General features: G+C 56.1%; 1 protein-coding gene across 1 annotated transcript; it reads left to right on the top strand.

Annotated features, from left to right (window-relative positions):
• Nucleotides 1-9,169: 9,169 nt before the first annotated feature.
• Nucleotides 9,170-17,958, top strand: MMP25 (matrix metallopeptidase 25). The gene is made up of 10 exons (XM_032425920.1): nt 9,170-9,379; nt 9,764-9,896; nt 11,340-11,481; nt 11,557-11,849; nt 16,169-16,345; nt 16,435-16,519; nt 16,688-16,770; nt 17,062-17,214; nt 17,287-17,544; nt 17,674-17,958. The coding sequence occupies exons 1-10, from the start codon at nt 9,290-9,292 to the stop codon at nt 17,943-17,945; spliced, it is 1,686 nt and encodes a 561-aa protein (XP_032281811.1). The 5' UTR covers nt 9,170-9,289; the 3' UTR covers nt 17,946-17,958.
• Nucleotides 17,959-18,442: the final 484 nt, after the last annotated feature.

Genomic DNA, 18,442 nt, shown 5'->3' with positions numbered 1-18,442 from the left:
AGCCACTCCCCAAGGGAAAAGTTATCCAGTGACAACAAAAAGTACCTCTAAGACCTCTGCTCACCAAGGAGGTAGTCAATGTAGGGGAAGGGCAAAACTAAGAAGCCACTGAAACCAGGGGCCAGGGTGAAGGAGTTGTTTCATTTCGTAGATTGCTATCATCAGCTTCCTGAGGAGCCCTTACTGACAGGATTGTGAGAGTGACTCACGTGGGGCCTGTCTTTGGTTGTGAATGCTGCAGAGTGGAAGAACATGTTTGGGTGAGTCAGGACCCACGGCTCCCTATTAAACTATCACAGATGGCTGCACATGATCCAGACACACGGGAGGGAACAGCCAGCCTGGCAGATGGGATAAAAGCCACTGTAAGGACCATTTCCCCCAAGAAGGTGGGCCGTCTGTTTCCCCCTTATAAATGCCAAGTGGATCACCCCAGATGAAGCAGCATATGTGCTCTGTATGTAAGCCATGTATGTAAGCTGTATGTAAGTTTCATGATGGACATTCACCCTCTGAATATGCTTGTTTCTCAGGTCATGGTAAAGGCTGTGGTTAAGGGATGCCCTTTTGCATGGGAACCCCATATAATCTGCTGCAAAGCCAAAGGGCAGTTTGGGAAATCTTACTGCATTTGCTGTCTCTGCTTCCTCTTGTGGGTCTTAGTAAAAATGAAAATGTGTGGGGCACCTGGCTGGCTCAGTCAATAACATATGAGCCTCTTGATCTTGGGGTCGTGAGTTTGAGCCCATGTTGGACGTAGAGAATACATGAAATTAAAAAAAAAATTTAATATTAGATTAATTAATGAGAAAATGAGGAGTCAGAAGAGAGAGTCAAGAGGCTGGTCTTAGCAGCGTGGAAAATTTAAACAGTTATTAAGGAATAAAGTGAACAAAGTGAATACTGATAGAAATGAAACAAAGAGGAGAAAGAGAGGGAAGAGTGGAGTGGCAGTACACATCCCAGCAGGGTGAAAATCTTTAGAAGGTTTCTTTTAAGTGGGGTGAATAAACGCTGAATTGATGGAATGAGAACAAAGGTTTTACTACAGCACCGTGGGTCTCAAATGAGTCTTCTCTATTGACCCTGGCTTGGAGAAATTGTAGAATCCAGGAGGCAGAGATCACAACCAGAAGCCTGACCAGCAATCAACCGGGGCAGTGGTTGGGCAGATCAGTCAGGTTATGGAGAACAACGGGGCCAGGGTCCCTTGGCTCAACCCCTCCCTGGGGACCCAAATCACTTTTTTTTTTTTTTTAAACTCTTTTCCAAAAAGTGTTACTGTGATATGAGGGACATACAATAAACTGCACATATTCAAAGTGTACAGTCTGATACATTTTGATGCATATATACACTCCTAAAACCGTTATCATTATCCTGGTATTCGTCACCCCCACATTAACCTCGTGCCCTTTGCCTCCCCCAACCCTGCCCAGGCAAGCACTGATCTGCTTTTTAGCACCATTGACTAGTTCGCACTTACTAAATATGCGTGGGACCATGCAGTGTGATCTGTTTAACCAAGTAGCCTGGCTATTTTTGTTTGTTTTCCACATCAATCTTTTTTGTCACTCTGGTGGAAACACACAGATGTAAGCTTTACCATCTCACATGTTCAGTGGTACTGACGATGTTCACACTGTCGTGCACCATCAACCCCATTGCCCCCAGATCCCTCCTCAGCTTCTCAAACCCAGACTGTGTCCTTATTAAATACTCCCCACACCCCGTCCCTTGGCCCCTGGCACCCACCGTCTACTCTCTGTCCCTGTGGTTTTGATGACACTAAGTACCTCATAGAAGTAGAATCTTAAGGGCGCCTGGGTGGCTCAGTTGGTTAAGCGACTGCCTTCGGCTCAGGTCATGATCCTGGAGTCCCTGGATCGAGTCCTGCATCGAGTCCCGCATCAGGCTCCCTGCTCGGCGGGGAGTCTGCTTCTCCCTCTGATCCTCCCATCTCTCATGCTCTCTCTCTCTGTCTCATTCTCTCTATCAAATAAATAAATAAAATCTTTAAAAAAAAAAAAAGAAGTAGAATCTTAAGAGTGTTTGTCTGCCATTAGGTTTTTTTAGGTACAGTTCCGTTGATTTATTTTATTCCCCTTTGAGTGGGCCATATTCTCCTGTTTCCTTGTATGCCTTTTTTTTTTTCTTAAGATTTATTTGTTTATTTTAGAGTGGGGAAGGGGCAGAGGGTGAGGGAGAGCAGACTCCCCACTGTGCATGGAGCTCCATGCAGGGCTGGATCTCACAACACCGAGATCTTGACCTGAGCCAAAACCAGGAGTTGGATGCTTAACCCACTGAGCCGCCCAGGCGACCCTGCCTTTTTTTTTTTCTTTTTTTTTTTTAAAGTAATCTCTACACCCATCGCCAGCCTTGAACTCATAACCTCAAGATCAAGAGTCACCTGCTGGGGCTCCTGATCTCAGGGCCTTGAGATCAAACCCTGCATGGAGCTCAGCACTCAGGAAGAGTCTGCTTGAGATTCTTTCTCTCCCTCTGCCCCTCCCACTGTGTGCTCAATAAATAAACAAACAAATAAATAGCATCTTAAAAAAAAAAAGTCACCTGCTCCACCGACTGAGCCAGCCAGCCGGCCTGGTGATTATTTGGTGGCACACTAGACATTTGAGTCTAATAATGCCCTAGCTCTGGACACCAGATTCTCCCACCCACTTTGTTATTGTGCTTATTGATTGTTTTTGTTTTTGCAAAGATCGTGGGCGGTCTCTGTGCCTGGGAGCAGCCTGCAGGGTTCACTTGCCGTCTTCCCAGGTCTTATCTGAGCCCTTCCTTGGACACGTGCAGTGGCTTTCTCATTCCTCCCATATGCACAATTGTTTTGTTTCATTCTGGTTTTTGGGGGTGGGGGTGGGGGCTGGTGTTTTCTTTAGCTGAGGTATAATGGACACAGAACACTGTGTAAGCTGAAGGTGTTGGTCTAACACGTTTATACACAGCGATGGATACTACCGTGGTGCGGGTGAGCACGCCAACATCATTATCATTTCTTCCACGTGGTGAGAACACCTAAGATCTCATCACCTGGCAATTTTGAAGTGTGTGATACGGGACTCTTGACTATAATGCCTGTCCTGGATATTAAATCTCCAGGACTTACTTATCTACTAGTTTGTGCCCTTGAACCACATCTCCCCAGTTCCCCCCCCCAGCCCAGCCCCTGGTAACCACCATGCTACTCTATTCTCTGTCTCCATTATATGCAGTGGTTTTGAACATTCTAGTTTTTAATGTCTGGCTCCTGAAAGCGGAAAAGGGAACAATGAATGGGGGATAAAGGCACCAGCCCTTCAAATCCCCTGGAAGTCACCTCAGCAGGAGAGACAGGGGCTTGTCACAGGGGGTGGGGGACAGCAGTGGCTGCCCACCTCTGTGCACCTCTGGGCTGAGATTCCTGATACTTGGAGGACAGGGTCCCTTTCGTCCACCCTAGTTCACCCTGCGAGCTACGTACCACGTGGCTGGCTGCCTGTGTGGGGCTGGGGGCCGGAGGCTGCTACTGTGGGAAGAGCTGAAATCGATGGCAATTTACCCTCTGGAGCCTCTGCTGGAAGTTGTAAGCCTTCTACAGGACTCCAGAGTTCTAATGTGGTTACTTTAGATTCTATTAGTGCAGTTGTTGTCCAGGTGGGGAGACAGTTCCCAGTGCTTCTTCCTCCACCATCTTCCCAGGATCTTCTCTGATCCAAGGCCTTTTGCATGAGTGATCCGGGGTGGAGAAGAGAAGCTCCCCAGACCCCTTGACGTAGGAGTCCTGTGCACTGTGCCACCAAGACCCACTGGTGAAGCCCTGACTTGGGCTACAATTAGATGGGAGGTAAAAATGTAAGCGTTGGTAAGACTGTACAAGTTGGAATGTTTGGGCAGGCCTGATGGAAGGAGGTTGTGACTCCTTTACCTAATGTTTTATGCAAATGGCTATTATGTCATACTAGGAAACATGTCCCCTACTTTGTATTGTAAAACCAAAACCTGTGAGTTTTGTCCTAATGGGTTAAGAGCGCTAGTGCTTTAAGTCCTAAATGGAGGTTAACAGTCAGGAATGTAAGGGTTGATGGAATTAAGGTAAAAGTATGAGAATTGGTATGTTGGAACAGGTGTTACATGAGGTGGTTGAGTCTCTCAAGCCAGACTGTACTTTGGGGATGGGGCTGTGCCTGACTGGGGAATGTTTCCTCTAACTGCTCTTGTAAAGCAGAAGGCGGCGATCCGATCCCTGTAAGCTTGAGAGCCAACGGAGTAGCGCAGGGAGGGGCCCCGGCTCTGTGCTCTGGCCCTTGTGTAGACGGTGTGAGCGCCTCCCAGCGACGACCACTGGGACTTTGGACTAGAGAATATTCCATTTGAGGGGTATTTACTACCTTGCTCCCCAACATAAACTGAAGTTACCCTGGTGAGGGAAGGACTTAAAATGATCTTGGCACCTGTTATACCCGTGTTGTCTTGGGTAATGTCAGAGAAACACTCTCATGGGGACGGCAGTGCCCAGAAGCGTGCCCTGATAAAATGGAAGATGGCTTATGCAGGACCGTGCTGCCTGGGGAATGCAAGGAGACACCTCTGAGCACTGAGCCTCTTTCCCGGGGCTGGCTCTGGAACTGCATAAGATGCCGCTGGATTCTGTTGTCCCTTGGACGGTGCCCCGTAAACAGCTCCCCCCTGACCAACAAAGAGCTGCTGGCTCTCTGTGGATGGCCGTTCTGAAGGGAACGGGCAACATCCTGTTCGGAAGGCCACCACTCTGATCAAAGAAGGTACAAACAAGTCAGTCCGGTGGGCTGAATTGCGAACTGTTTTTCCAGCTGTGAAGGAAGAATTGAACAGGGGTAAAAACCCTGATGTTTTGGTTTCTATTGACTCGCAGGCAGGAGGACAGTGGCGACCCGGCCCAACACAGAGGTGCCCATATGAGGCTCTGTCCCGTGGGAATCACTGTGGGACTTTGCAGGGTGCATTAAAGAAAGTAGGGCATGTTGAAGCTGCTCAGAAGAACCCCCTTCCAGGTTTGGAAGGTGACTGGACTCAACAAGCAGATATCCCCATGTGCTCACCTAACATGTCCACAAAATGAGTGGACGTGGGGGCACCGATGGCCGAATCGACACATTCCTCTTGTGGCCTCAGGCGCACAATGCCAGTAGGAGCTGTTTTGTCTGCCAGCCAAAGAGACAGGCTGCAGGTGGCCATGTGGCAGATTCCCTGGTGGAAAGGTCCTGAACGTGCTGGCGCGTCACGGTGACGCCGGTCATCCCGAAGGCTGCAGGTGGGTCCCGACAGGAAGAGACGCCGACTCTGGGCTGGGCTTTGCTGACTGAGCAAAGGAGAGGACGCTCCTTTACCCCAAGGTAGTAAATACCCCTCAAATGGAATATTCTCTAGTCCAAAGTCCCAGTGGTCGTCGCTGGGAGGCGCTCACACTGTCTACACAAGGGCCAGAGCACAGAGCCGGGGCCCCTCCCTGCACTACTCCGTTGGCTCTCAAGCTTACAGGGATCGGATCGCCGCCTTCTGCTTTACAAGAGCAGTTAGAGGAAACATTCCCCAGTCAGGCACAGCCCCATCCCCAAAGTACAGTCTGGCTTGAGAGACTCAACCAGGTGGATGCAAATGCTCAGAGAGCCATAAAATAACGAGAACAGAGAAGAGGCGACAGCCAACCATTTCTTCAGACCGAGGACCACCGTTTACAGCCCGTAATGTCCAACAATGGGCAGAGAGAGAGCCTCCTCAGAGACTAGTTTGGTAGAGCATTGGAAGAGGCGATTAAAACATTGGTTGTCTAAAACAGGAGGGGGTGTTTATAAAGTTTGGGAGGGCTGGCTTACAGCCTTCACAGGTGTGTGCTCACACTCACCGTGAACACGAGTGGGGTAAAGGAGCGTCCTCTCTGCTTTTCCGGTGGATCTGGGGAAGAAGGCGTGGGGAAGGTGCCAGGATCCCCACATCACCTCATCTGCTCTTTTCCCTCCCTGATGCAGTGGTCATATGACCAGTGTCTGACCCAGCGAGGGCTCCAGAACAAGAAACTACAATTGCATTTTAAACCTTGTGTCAGAATTCCTACGGGCCTGACGGGGCGGGATGTGCCGTCACCCCATCTGACAGAATTGGTGTTAACAGTAAAAGCAGCCATATTGGCTGGTGGTAAACATAGCCCCCTAGTTCTGCAGCCGCACCCCTGTAACCTGACTCACCCTATGTGGACGGCAGTGGGCTGAGAGCAAGCACTTGCTAGACTGGTGCTCCTGCCCGCGACCTAGACCAGCACAGTGGCAGAACCCCACGTCCCGTCCAGAGGCCGGGGAGTTTGGGTGCAAATGGAGAAAAGGAAGAATAGTAGCTACGGGGAAAGTAATGAATAAACGAGTTATGTCATAAGGGAAATCCAGTATTCCATGAATACCTCCAAAGAGGCTCAGAGCAAGAGATGGATGTTGTCATCTTAGCTCGATTGTACCAGACATCCAAAAGGGTGAAGCCATACATGTGCCGAGACCACTCCTGCTTTTGCACCCTGACAAGATTGAGGAGAAGCCTGCAAACCCGAGTGGCCTCACCCTGAGAGACATTTTCATGCAATAGGATGATGGACTGGAATGATTACTGAGGACTGCATGGGATACTAGTAATGTGCAGTACCTGAGGTGCATATCATTTTGCTGCAAGGGGTCCCGTGGCCAGAGACCAGGGGTGTGTGTGTGTGTGTGTGTGTGTGTGTGTGTGAAATAATAGAAGAAAATACATATATTGGGCCTTAGCCCCTGGGTCCTGGCACAGAGCTCCTAAATCTCTTGTAATTTCCTAAGTGGTAAGAGCACTAGGAGCATCTTTTGTTCTAACATTTGCTCTTTGACCCCAGTTCCTGACACTGGGCTCCTAAATCCCTTGGAATTTCCTGGGTGATGGGAGTGTCTTTTGTTCTAATGAGGTGACTCTTGGTGAGCTCCCGGAGAGCTCCTGGACAGAGGCTAAAAGACCAACCCGTGATTAGAAGCTTGGAATTTTCAGCCCCATCTGCCATCACCCGGGGAGGGGATAGGGACCAGAGACTGAGTTATTAGTTGATCATGCTCATGTGATGAGCCTCCATAGAACTCCCCAAAGTTTGGGGTTTGGAGAGCTTCGGGGTTGGTAACATCTCCATGCTGGAGGGTGGCACCCCCAGCTCCACAGGAATAGGCGCCCGTGTTCTCAAGACCCTCCCGGACCTTACTTGATGTATCTCTTTATCTGGCTGTTTATCTGTATCCTCTGTTATATCCTTCACTGCATAATAAACTGGTAAACTTGTTTCTCCAAGTTCTGTGAGTTGTTCTAGCATATAATGGAATGAGGGGAGAGGGGCTCACAGGAACCTCCAGTTTGTAGCCAAGCTGGGAAAAGTTGTGGGTAACCAAGGGACCTACTACTAGTGATTGGCATCTGAAGTGGGGGGCTGGGGAGAAGAGGGACTGAGCCCTTACCCTGTGGGGTCTGTGGTACCTCCAGTGAGTGCCAGAATCTAACTGAGCTGCAGGACACTCAGCTGGTGTCCCAAATAATGCTTTGATCTGGGGAAAACCCAACACCTACCTGGTGTCAGAAGCCTCCTGAGTGCGGTTTGAGAATAAAGGAGAAGCTGGGAAGGCGAAGTGCAGGTTTTTATTACACATGGGGTTTATCATGGACTGCACTGTGTTCTCACCCCACACTCCCCAACTGCTGTGTTGAAGTCCTAATCCCCAGGACCTCAGCCCGTGACTGCTTTTACAGGCAGGGCCTTTCCAGAGGCAGCGAAGGCAAAACGAGCCCGTGAGGGTGGCCTGACTGTGCCCTTACGGTTAGAGGAGATGTGGGTGCCCAGAGGCAGCAGGGGTGCCGGGCACAGAGGAAAGACCAGGTGAGGACGAGCCGGGGGCAGCCACCTGCAAACCCAGGGGAGGAATTGAAATGGCAGGAAAAACCAACCTTGCCGGTACCTGGATCTTGGACTTCCAGCCTCCAGAAATAAATGTCTGTTGTTTCCGGCGCCCAGTCCGTGGTATTTTGTTAGCGCAGCTGGCTTGGACGCATACAGGATTTCAGTGTTTTAGTTTGTATCTCCAGCTCGCTAATCCTGCTCAGTATTTATTTTATCTAAAACGCAGGGGGCCCCATCGCTGCCCTGCTGCAGAGACAGAGCTGTTGGACTCGCACGCACCTCTCCCCTCGCCGGAAAGCCCCCCCCCCCCCCCTTCCTCCCGGTCCTTCTCCTGCCGCAAGGCCTCCTAGCACTGGGCTTCCCCGGCGGGGGTGAGGCGTGGCTCTACGGGTCCCCAAGTCTCTGCCGGATCCGCTCCGGTTCACCCCCTCCTCCGTCCTGCAAATCCCGCCCCGGGCCGCTCCAGACTCTGCGCACCTGGCACCGGATCCTACACGTCTAGCACCTGCGGGAGGGGGCGCGGTCTCGGGGCGGCCGGGACCCCCGCCTGCCGACGCAGAGACCCGCGCGGCTCACGGGGCTCGGGGAATGAAGGCGGGGAGCCCGGGCAGCGGCACCGCGCACACCGGGGCGCCAGCAGAGCCGGGCGGGGAGGCGGCCCCGGACCCCGCGGCGAAGGGAAGCGTCCCAGCCTCCGGCTGCCGGCCGCGGGGTCTCCCGGAAGGGCGGGGGGAGGGGCGCCCCGGAGCCTCCCCTCACCCGCCGGGCTGCGCGCGGTGGAGAAAGCAGAAACGAGCCGTGCCGCGGAGAGTCCCAGCGGAGCCGGGTTCTGGGAAGAGAAACTTGCGGGCGCGGCCGGGGCATCGGAGGCGGGGACGCTCGGCAGGGGTTCCTCGCCGCCCCCCACCGGCGCCGCCCGCGCTCTCCGAAGCCGGCTCCCGCCTGCTCGCTGGGCGTCCGAAGGCTGGGCCATTGGCGTCGCCCGGCCGCCACCGCTCATCTGCTGCGGCAGTCCTGCCCCGCCCGGAGGGAGGGGCCGCCCGCGCCGCGCGGGGTCCGGCAGGGTCGGCCCGGGACCCAGAGGCCGCCGCCGCGCACCCGGATCCTGCACCTCCGCCCCCTCCCGGGCCTTCTCAACCCTCCCGGGACCCGCAGCGACCCCGGTCCACCTGGGCCCTCCGCTGGACGTCTCCGGGTCCCCCGCGTGGTGCCTCCCAGGGTCGCGGACCCGCAGCGCGACCCCCGGTCCCCCCTCCCACCCCTCCTAGCTCGCTCAGGGTTCCCCGAGCCTCTCCGGGTCCCGGACCCCCTGCCCCAGGTCCCCAGAGCGGCCCTGGGCAGGTCCCCTCGAGCCCCGCGGGCATGCTCAGGCTCCTGGCGCTGCTGTTCCCGCTGCTGCCGCCGCCCGCGCGCGCCCGGGAGCTCTCCGCGCAGGACGTGAGCCTGGGAGTGGTGAGTGCCGGGGTCTGGGGGCTCCTGGGATCTGCGGGGTGGGGTGGGGTCCGGACCAGGCTGGGAGCTGATTCAACTGTCCAAAGAGTGACTGGGGATGGGGTCTGGGGACCCAGATTCTTGGACCCATCAAGTTTGGGGCTTTGATTTGAAGATCTGTTGAGGGGTAGGGGTGGGGAGGTGGAGGACAGGACTCTTGGGTCCGGACACAACCCAGGGCTGGAGAGCCCGCACTTTGAGATGGACAGCAGGCAGTCACCGGGGCTGGGCCCCCTGGGCTCCGGATGCCTGGATGCCTGGCGAGAGGTGGGACTTCCAGGATGGTGGTGGGAAGGGGGTGTCTCTCCCACTCATCCGCTTCCCCTGTTCCCTCCTATGGTCTAGGACTGGCTGACCCGCTATGGCTATCTGCCACCACCCCACCCTGCCCAAGCCCAGCTGCAGAGCCCTGAAAAGCTGAGGGATGCTATCAAGGTCATGCAGAGGTTTGCCGGGCTGCCTGAGACAGGCCTCCTGGGTAGGTAGACCCCCCCACACCCCTCCCCAGCCTTGCCTCTGCACCCAGCCTGACCATTAGCCAGCAGTATCTAAACCTCAGCATGCACCTGAATCACAGGAGCTATGAAATGCTGGTCTTGGGGCCAAACCCATGAGATTCTCAGGCAGTCCTTTTCCAAAAAATATTTACTAAGAATCTCTTACGTGTAAGGCCATTTCAGGCTCTGCTGGTGCAGTGAGGAACAAAGCAGAAAAGGTCCCTGCTCTCATGGGACACGCACACAGATCGAGAACAAAAATATGCAAGATAATTTCAGATAGTGATCCGTGTTTTGAAGAAAATAAAATGCTGGTCAGGGCAGATCCCTCTGAAAGGTGTCAGGGGGTGAGAGGAGCTCGAATGACACAAAGAACTCACAGGACACAAATAGAAGGAGCCAACCATGGGAAGATGTGGGAGAAGAGTGTCCCAGGGAAATGCAAAGGCCCTGTGGTAGGCACAAACTGGTGTGTCGTGTAATGAGAGAAGGATTGAAAAGTTAAGCAAGAACCTAATTGGGAGTGGGTGGGGGGCGATGCTTGAAAGGTGGGTTTGATTACAAGCATGATAAACCACTGGAGTGTTTGAAGGAGGGAGACAATTGGATTGGATTTACAGTTCTAAGCTTCCTCTGCTTGCTGATGGAGAATGGAAGGTGGAAATGGAGACCAGGAAGGAAGCAGTTGAATCCAGGGTGCATATTTTGGAGGTAGAGCTGAGAGGCTCATCTGTCGGGTAAAATGGGGAAGAAGAGAGAACTGGGGGAACGCTGGCTAGCTACAAGGGAGGTAGGACCTTTCTCTGTCCTGCCTACTGCCAAGTAGCGTCTAGCATCTGTATGTGCCCCATTACTCTTTGTCACCTCAACCAAGGAGGTGAGGTTTGACCTTCATTTGAAGATGAGGGGACAGCTGGGAAGGGAGCTGAACTAGGAAAGGGGATTCCAGGCAGATCTAACCTGGGAGACCAGAGGCCCAGCCAGCCTGGGGGCTTTGGACTCTAGGATGTGGTGAGGACTAGGGACCTAGGGCATGAGGTATGGGCAAGCAACCTCCCAGGGGGCTCCGGCCTCAGAGAGGGATCTGCACTGCACCCCCGTGGCTCCTTTCTCCAGAGTCCCAGCGCCAGGGCTCAGGGAAGCAGGACCCCCAGATCCCAGAGCTGAGCATCACACGGAGGCAGCCAGTCCATCCAGGGCCCGGTGAAGAGGGTAACACTGCCCTGAAGAGCGGGGTCCTAATTTGATCTGAGCTGGCTACCTGACCTGGCTAGCCCGTGTTCAAATCCGAGCTGCGAGGCCTTCTTGGGCAAGTTGTTTGACGTCTCTGAGCCTCAGTGTGTCCGCGTGGAAGGTTAGCGGGTACCATGATTACAGCAGGTTGTCCTCCTGCTGATCCCTTTCCCCCACACCCTCTCCCCCAGACCCAGTGACGGTGGCCACCATGCAGAGGCCCCGCTGCTCCCTGCCCGACCTGCTGGGGGTGGCGGAGCTGGTCAGGCGCCGCCGCCGCCGCCGGTACGCTCTGAGCGGCAGCACGTGGAGGAAGCAAACCCTGACGTGGAGGTAGGTCCTGGTGCGCACCCCACCCTGGCCTGCCTGCTGGGCCCCGTGTGGACCGGCTGCCTTCTGTCTCCCCAGGGTACGCTCCTTCCCGCAGAGCTCAGCACTGACCCAGGAGACGGTGCGGACCCTCATGCACCATGCCCTGACCACCTGGGGCATTGAGTCAGGCCTCAAATTCCAGGAGCTGGTTTCTCAGGACCCAACAGAGCCCGACATCCTCATCGACTTTGCCCGGGCATACCACCAGGACAGTTACCCCTTCGACGGGCAGGGAGGTACCCTAGCCCATGCCTTCTTCCCCGGGGAACACCCCATCTCTGGGGACACTCACTTTGATGACGAGGAGACATGGACTTATGGGTCAAAAGGTACAATCTCCCTATTCTGAGAGGTCCTCTCCCCAGGTCTGTCTGTCCTTAAGAATTCGGTTTGAATCACATGTATCGATGGGGGCTGTATCAGTTGGGCTTCTCCAGAGAAACAGAACCAGTGCTGTGCGTGTGTGCGTGTGTGCGTGTGTGTGTGTGTGTGCAAAGTGATTTATTTAAGGAATTGGCTCACAGGATTGTGGAGGCTGGCAAACCCAAAATCTATAGGACGGGCCCACAGACTGGAAATTCAAGTGAGAGTTGATGCTGCAGTCCTGAGTCTGATATCTGCAGAGCAAGCGAGGTGGCTGGAAACCAGGCATGATTTCTATGTTGCAATCTTGAGGCAGAACTCCTTTCTCTCTGGGAAACCTCAGGTTTTGCTCTCCGGGCCTTCAACTGATTAGACAAGACCCACCCACCATGGGGCATGATCTGCTTTACTTACAGTCAACTGATTGTAGATGTTAATTACGTCTACACAATAACCTACACAACAACATCTAGACTGGTGTTTGACTAAACAACTGGGCACCATAGTCTGACTAAGTTGACACAGAACATTACCCATCACCGAGGCCTCTCAGGCGTCCAGCTCCGAGCTGCGGACTAAAAGAGGTGAAAACAGCCCCTTGCAGCAGCTGAGTCAGAAGACTAACTGGCAGTTGCTACACATGGTGACACAACTTGGGGGAATCCTAGCAGAGGAAGTCCTCCAGCCTGTGGTGCTCAGAGGCTACCCAAAGCCTTTGACTGACGGGGCTTCCTAGAAGTGGTGACTTTATTCACCCCACATGTGTATACTGAGGGCCAACTAGCACACCAGGTCCTGTTGCCCTGGGGCATGTAGGGCTGCGGGGAGGATGCAGAGAAAAGCACAAGCCGGTGAGCTAGCTGAGTCCAGGGTCGTCAGGGGTAGGAGCACAGGGGGACATGGGGGGCTGGAAGGCCGAAATACGGTGCCGGGACGGAGAGTGTGTGTCTCATAACAAGAGGGCCTTGGAAGCACGGGGACAGAATGGGGAGGATGGGGGAAGGGAACAGGAGCCGTGGAAGGTCTTGCATTCTGGAGGGTCCAGGAAAGGGATGGTGCTGGGTGATGTGGGTCAGAGGACAGTTGAGTCAGGGTGGGCAAGACTGGGATCTAACCGGATCCTGGGGGCAGAGGGGTTGGGGAGGAAGGGGTGATGGCTAGGTTTCTGACTCAGGGGCCCCTGGAGGAGGAAGAGCAGGCTCTCGGAGGGCAGAGGGGAGTTTAGGTTGGCTGTATGTTTGCAGCGCTCGTGGGCCGTTCAGTGTGGGCGGTGCATTCGTGGTCGAGTGTCTCACTCTAGAACTGGGGCTTCTCTCACTTAGGTCAGCTTCCCCGTAAGTAGAGATCGAGATGAAAGTTCTTGTGCAAGCAGTTTCTCAGGATATGTTGGTAGGGGAAAGGGAAACCAGAGCGAGCTGGGGAAAGAAGCTTAGTCAGGATGCGGTCTCAGCTGAGAGGAGCCTGACCCACACGGCTGGTCCTGCCTGGAGGCAAGGGGTCCAGCTCTTCTAGTCCCTCAGCAATCCGCCGTTGGCTGTGAGCCGCGGCAGGGAGGCCGGCCAGGAGGGAGAGCCGTTTTCTGGGGAAGGGGGCAGCCAGGGAATGAGCACACGGGCTCTGACTTGGGCGAGGTGCCCACAGCATCCACAGAAGTGAGCATTTGAGCACGCCAGCTTGCAGCGAAACTCCGGTCAGGGTTCCTCCACTTGCTACGCCGTGCTCAGTTTCATCATCTGAGAAATGGGGATTATAATAGTACCTGCCGGCAGGTGGGCTTTTAATTCACCTACAGCGGTCGGCACAGGGCCCGTACGCAGGAGCACTCTGCTCGTTGCAGAGTGGCCTGGTGGCACTCGGGGGGTGGTGAGGTTCCGGGAGGAGAGTGTAGAACGTGAAGGTCAAGCACAGAGCTGTGGAGAGCCCCACAGTTGAGGGGAGGGTAGAAGGAGAGGAGGAACCAAAGGAAATGGAGGAAGAACAGGCCCACAGGTGACCAGGAACAAGGGTGACGAGGGGAACAGGGAGCAGTGGGCAGGGCAGCAAGCCAGGCCAGTAAATTACAGGGGCCTGGATGTGATCATCTGAGAACAAAGTGACCTTGGTGCCTACAGACTTGGCGGGTGGGGAAGGAGTCCCGACCACAGTGAGGTTAGGCGTGAGAGGGGCCGAGGAAGTGAAGACTGAGTTTAGACCACTGACGACAGAACTTGCTAGGGAAGGAGAGGGGTGTGGATGGGGGCAGATAGGTACTGGGGTGGCTTAGGATGAGGGAGTCTTGAGCACTTGGTGATGCTGGATGAGCCAATAGAAAGAAAGAGATGGGGGATGGATGAATGGATTCATGCATGGATAGATGGATGGATGGATGGATGGATGGATGGATGAATGGACAGATGGATGGATGGATGCATGAATGGAAGGATGGGTGGATGGATAGACACATGGGTGCAGGAATGCAGGGATGGATGGAGGGGTGGGTGGGGCATTGTCCTTGTCCTTGAGGAGGTAAGGGAAGCAGGGTCCTTGCACAGGGCAGGGCAGGAGGCAGGAGGCGAGCATGGAGGAGGCGGAGGTATCTGCCCAGGCACACAGGAAGTTACAGATTGCATCGGATGGTCTGTCTTGATGAAATAGGAAACACATTTGTCAGCATTTGTCACCTAAGAGTTGGGGGCCAGAGCTGGGGAGCAGCTTGAGGGGCTGTGGGCCTGGAATTGAGGCTAGTGGAGAGTGCAAAGGAGCTGTCTGATGAGGTCCAGAGCAGAGCTGAGAGGAGGTGTTTAGGACCCCCGAAGACTGGCCACCGGGAATCTCATGGGCTGGGGCTGGGGCTGCAGTTGTGTGTCTTCCCCCAGCTGCAGAGCATGAGAAGGGTGCGAGGAAGGGTGTGGCCAAAGGGGAGGCAAAGCAGGGGGAGGAGGGGTGAGGGATGAAGGAGATCTACTTGATGTAGACACCCAGCTTCCTCCAGTTTCTCAGAAAAAGGCCTCAGGGCAATAAGAAAACCCACAGTCAACGACCAAATCCATCAACACGTACACGGTTTGACCAAGACCATCTGAAGTCGCTGCTGAAAGGCAGGACAATACGGCCAGAGTACTTGGCTATACTGTCATTTGACTTGACCTCCCTGTGCCTCAGTTTCCCACCTGTCAAATGAGGACAGAAGAAAGAGGTTTTGTGAGAGGAGAATGAGAGCAAGTACTTGCTACTCTTCTTAAGACTCAGCCACGCATTTCTTTCTTCACTTTCATCCAGCAGACCTTAGGGGCTGAGAGAAATTTGCTTTTCGGATCACCAGGCCCCTTCCAGTAAATCCACTTTCAACAGTGCTGGCCCGAGTTAGAGATTTCCAGGCAGTAGATCAACATCTGTGGAAACTGTGCTTCCTTGGGCAGCTGCTCGCCTCTCTGGCTGTCTTGCAGTCTTGCTCTATTGGCCTCTCAGCGGCTGAATTAGGAGATAGCAGGTGGATCGATGAGGAGCTGGGACTTGGCCAGCAACTGGGAGTGTGAAGAGGCTCACTCCTGGCACCCAGGCTGGTCCCCAAGGAAGAGGCTGTGGTCAGAGAGGCTGGGAACGAGGCTGGCCGCCAGGGCCAGCAGACTGGTCTGAGTGTCTGCCTGAGGAGATGGATGAAGCTGCAGAGGCAGGGAGGCAGCCCAGGACCTGAGGGAGGCAGGGGAGGGGTGGAGGCTGTGGGAAGGGGGAGATGGGGAGGGTGACAGAGGACTGAGGGGATGGGGGCACTGGCGGGGTGCACATGGGAGGAGGGGGAGCACCATGGGGGTGGGAGTGGGGTGAAGGTCTTGGGAACCGAGGCCAAGGAGACCGTGGGTGGGGAGTTCTGACCACAGACTGGAGCGGGACTGGGGCTTCCTTGAGAGAAATGCATGCACCCCCAGGTTCCTGCTCCCCCCCAGAGTGTTTCTGCATGCACAGGCTTCCTTGCTTGGGAGCCGGCGCTACATCCGAAAGGTCACCCCTTCGTCTGTCCAGACTGTCTCCTCCTACCCCTTCCCTTACCTCTTCTGTGGGTCTCTTCAGCCCCGTACCCAAGTTCCCAGAACTGCCAGACAAGGCTACTCAAAAAAATCTACCAAATAAGTGAATGCACGCAAGAAGGACAGAATGGCTCACAGAAGGGTCTGGGTATAGCCACCTCTGGAGGGTCTCCTGGTTCTTCCTGTCTGCCGGCCGGCCCCACTCCAGGGGCTTCCTGGCGGCCTTCGTTCCTGGTGTGGGGGAGGGGCACAGCTCTAGCCCAATTTCCCTCCTTCCCCAGATGGTGAGGGGACTGACCTGTTTGCTGTGGCTGTCCATGAGTTTGGCCACGCCCTGGGCCTGGGCCACTCCTCAGCACCCGACTCAATTATGAGGCCCTTTTACCAGGGCCCGGTGGGCGACCCCCACAAGTACCGCCTGTCCCAGGATGACCGTGAAGGCCTGCAGCAGCTCTACGGTACGGGGGCTGGGGAAGGGCGGCTGGCCCTGTGGGCTCTGCTGCGGCGGGGTCTGGGAACTCACGCCTCTCTGACTCTCTCTCCACAGGGAAGGTGCCCCAAACCCCATATGATAAGCCCACAAGGAAACCCCTGGCTCCTCCTCCCCCGCCCCCTGCCCTGCCCCCGAACAGGTGAGTCCCTCTCCGGCCGTATGACCTGGGGTCAAGTCCCTAACCTCAGTGTGGTCCTTGGTGAGATGGGCACGGTGAGAGTCCCTTCCTCATAGGACTGTCCTAACAGTTAAGCAAAGAGACCAGGAGCCTCAGCCCCTCTCTGCTCACCTCTCCTTTCCTTTGTAGCCCCTCTCTTCCCATCCCTGACCGATGTGATGGCAATTTTGACGCTGTCGCTAACATCCGTGGTGAAATCTTCTTCTTCAAAGGTGAGTCACTCCAGATCTCCCCTGACCCCATAGAGTTGGCTTCCTACCCCCTTAGGATGACCCACCACGCCTGTGGGGGTTCCCAGGATGCAGGACTTTCAGTGCTAAAAACACAAGGCAAAGCCTAGGAGAGCTGCTCACCCCAGAGCCACTGCACCCTTAAAACCCAGGCGGACTTGCTCCGCCAGCCGCGGGAGACAGAGAGCCAGCACTGTCTCCCAGCCACGCGCTCTGAGGGCGAAGGCCTCTTGCCATCTCCTGCCCCCACGCCCGACCCTTGTTCCGCCACAGGCCCCTGGTTCTGGCGCCTGCAGCCCTCGGGACAGCTGGTGTCCCCCCGGCCCGCCCGGCTCCACCGCTTCTGGGAGGGGCTGCCCGCCCAGGTCAAGGTCATCCAGGCCGCCTACGCCCGGCATCCGGACGGCCGCATCCTCCTCTTCAGCGGTGAGTGGGCGCCGGGGCGCGGCTGGGCCCGCGCGGGGGGGCGCACCTGCTCACATGCCGGCTCCCCCGCAGGCCCCCAGTTCTGGGTGTTCCAGGACCGGCAGCTGGAGGGCGCCCCGCGGCCGCTCACGGAGCTGGGGCTGCCGGCGGGAGAGGAGGTGGACGCCGTGTTCTCGTGGCCGCTGAACGGGAAGACCTACCTGATCCGGGGCCAGCGCTACTGGCGCTACGACGAGGCGGCGGCGCGCCCGGACCCCGGCTACCCCCGCGACCTGAGTCTCTGGGAAGGGGCGCCTCACGCCCCGGACGATGTCACCGTCAGCAACACAGGTGGGAGAGGGTGCGGGGAGGGGCTGGAGGCCGCGGGGACGGGGAGAGGGGCCATCCTGGGGGTTTCGGGGAGCCCGCGGGAGGGGCAGCCTGGACCGGCCCCCGAAGTGTCTCCTCCCACCCCCGCAGGTGACACCTACTTCTTCAAGGGCGCCCACTACTGGCGCTTCCCCAAGGGCAGCGTCAAGGCCGAGCCCGAGGCCCCGCAACCCATGGGCCCCAAGTGGCTGGACTGCCCGGCCCCCAGCGCTGGCCCACGCGCCCCCAGGCCCCCCAAAGCGACCCTGGAACCTGGGACCTGCGATTGTTCGTGCGAGATCAATCACGCCTCAGGGCGGCCGTCGCTGTCCTTCCTGCTGTCCCTTCTGGCCGTGCTGGTGGGGGGCGTCGTCTCCCGTTAAGGGGGACGGGTCTTCCACCGCGGGTCTGGCTGTGTTTGTGTGTGTGTGTGTGTGTGTGTGTGTGTGTGTGTGTATGGGGGGGGTGTTGTCCTGAGTCGCCGCGGAGGCGCATCCTCTGTTCCCAGGGGCGGGACTCTGCGGGGACGCAGCTGGGAGCATGTGGGTGGAGCTAAGCCCTGGGGACCGGGGACAAATGGCTGGCGCTTAGACTGGACCAGTCCTGTGCTCAGCGTCCCCTCCCTGGCCTGCACCCACGCGGTTGCGGCGGCGCGTTCCTACCGCAGGACGCTCCTTTTCTCGGAAGAGCGGGTGTTTCTTGGAGCACAGCAGCCGACTGCAGCCCTGCCCCCGCCTGGCAACAGCGGCTCCCAGTAGCAGCTCCGGGCTGTTCCGGCTTTAGAGGAATGGCCTGACTGGGGACCTGAACCCCAGCCTCTATCTCCACCCGCTGCTCCGAGTTTCCCAGGACTGTCCCACCCTGTCCCGCTTCCAAGACG

Source organism: Phoca vitulina, unplaced genomic scaffold, assembly GCF_004348235.1.
Source record: "Phoca vitulina isolate PV1807 unplaced genomic scaffold, GSC_HSeal_1.0 scaffold33, whole genome shotgun sequence".
In the NCBI taxonomy this organism is placed as follows: Eukaryota; Metazoa; Chordata; class Mammalia; order Carnivora; family Phocidae; genus Phoca; species Phoca vitulina.
The sequence above is the reverse complement of the archived record's forward strand: the minus strand, read 5'-3'. Positions and strand labels throughout refer to the sequence as shown.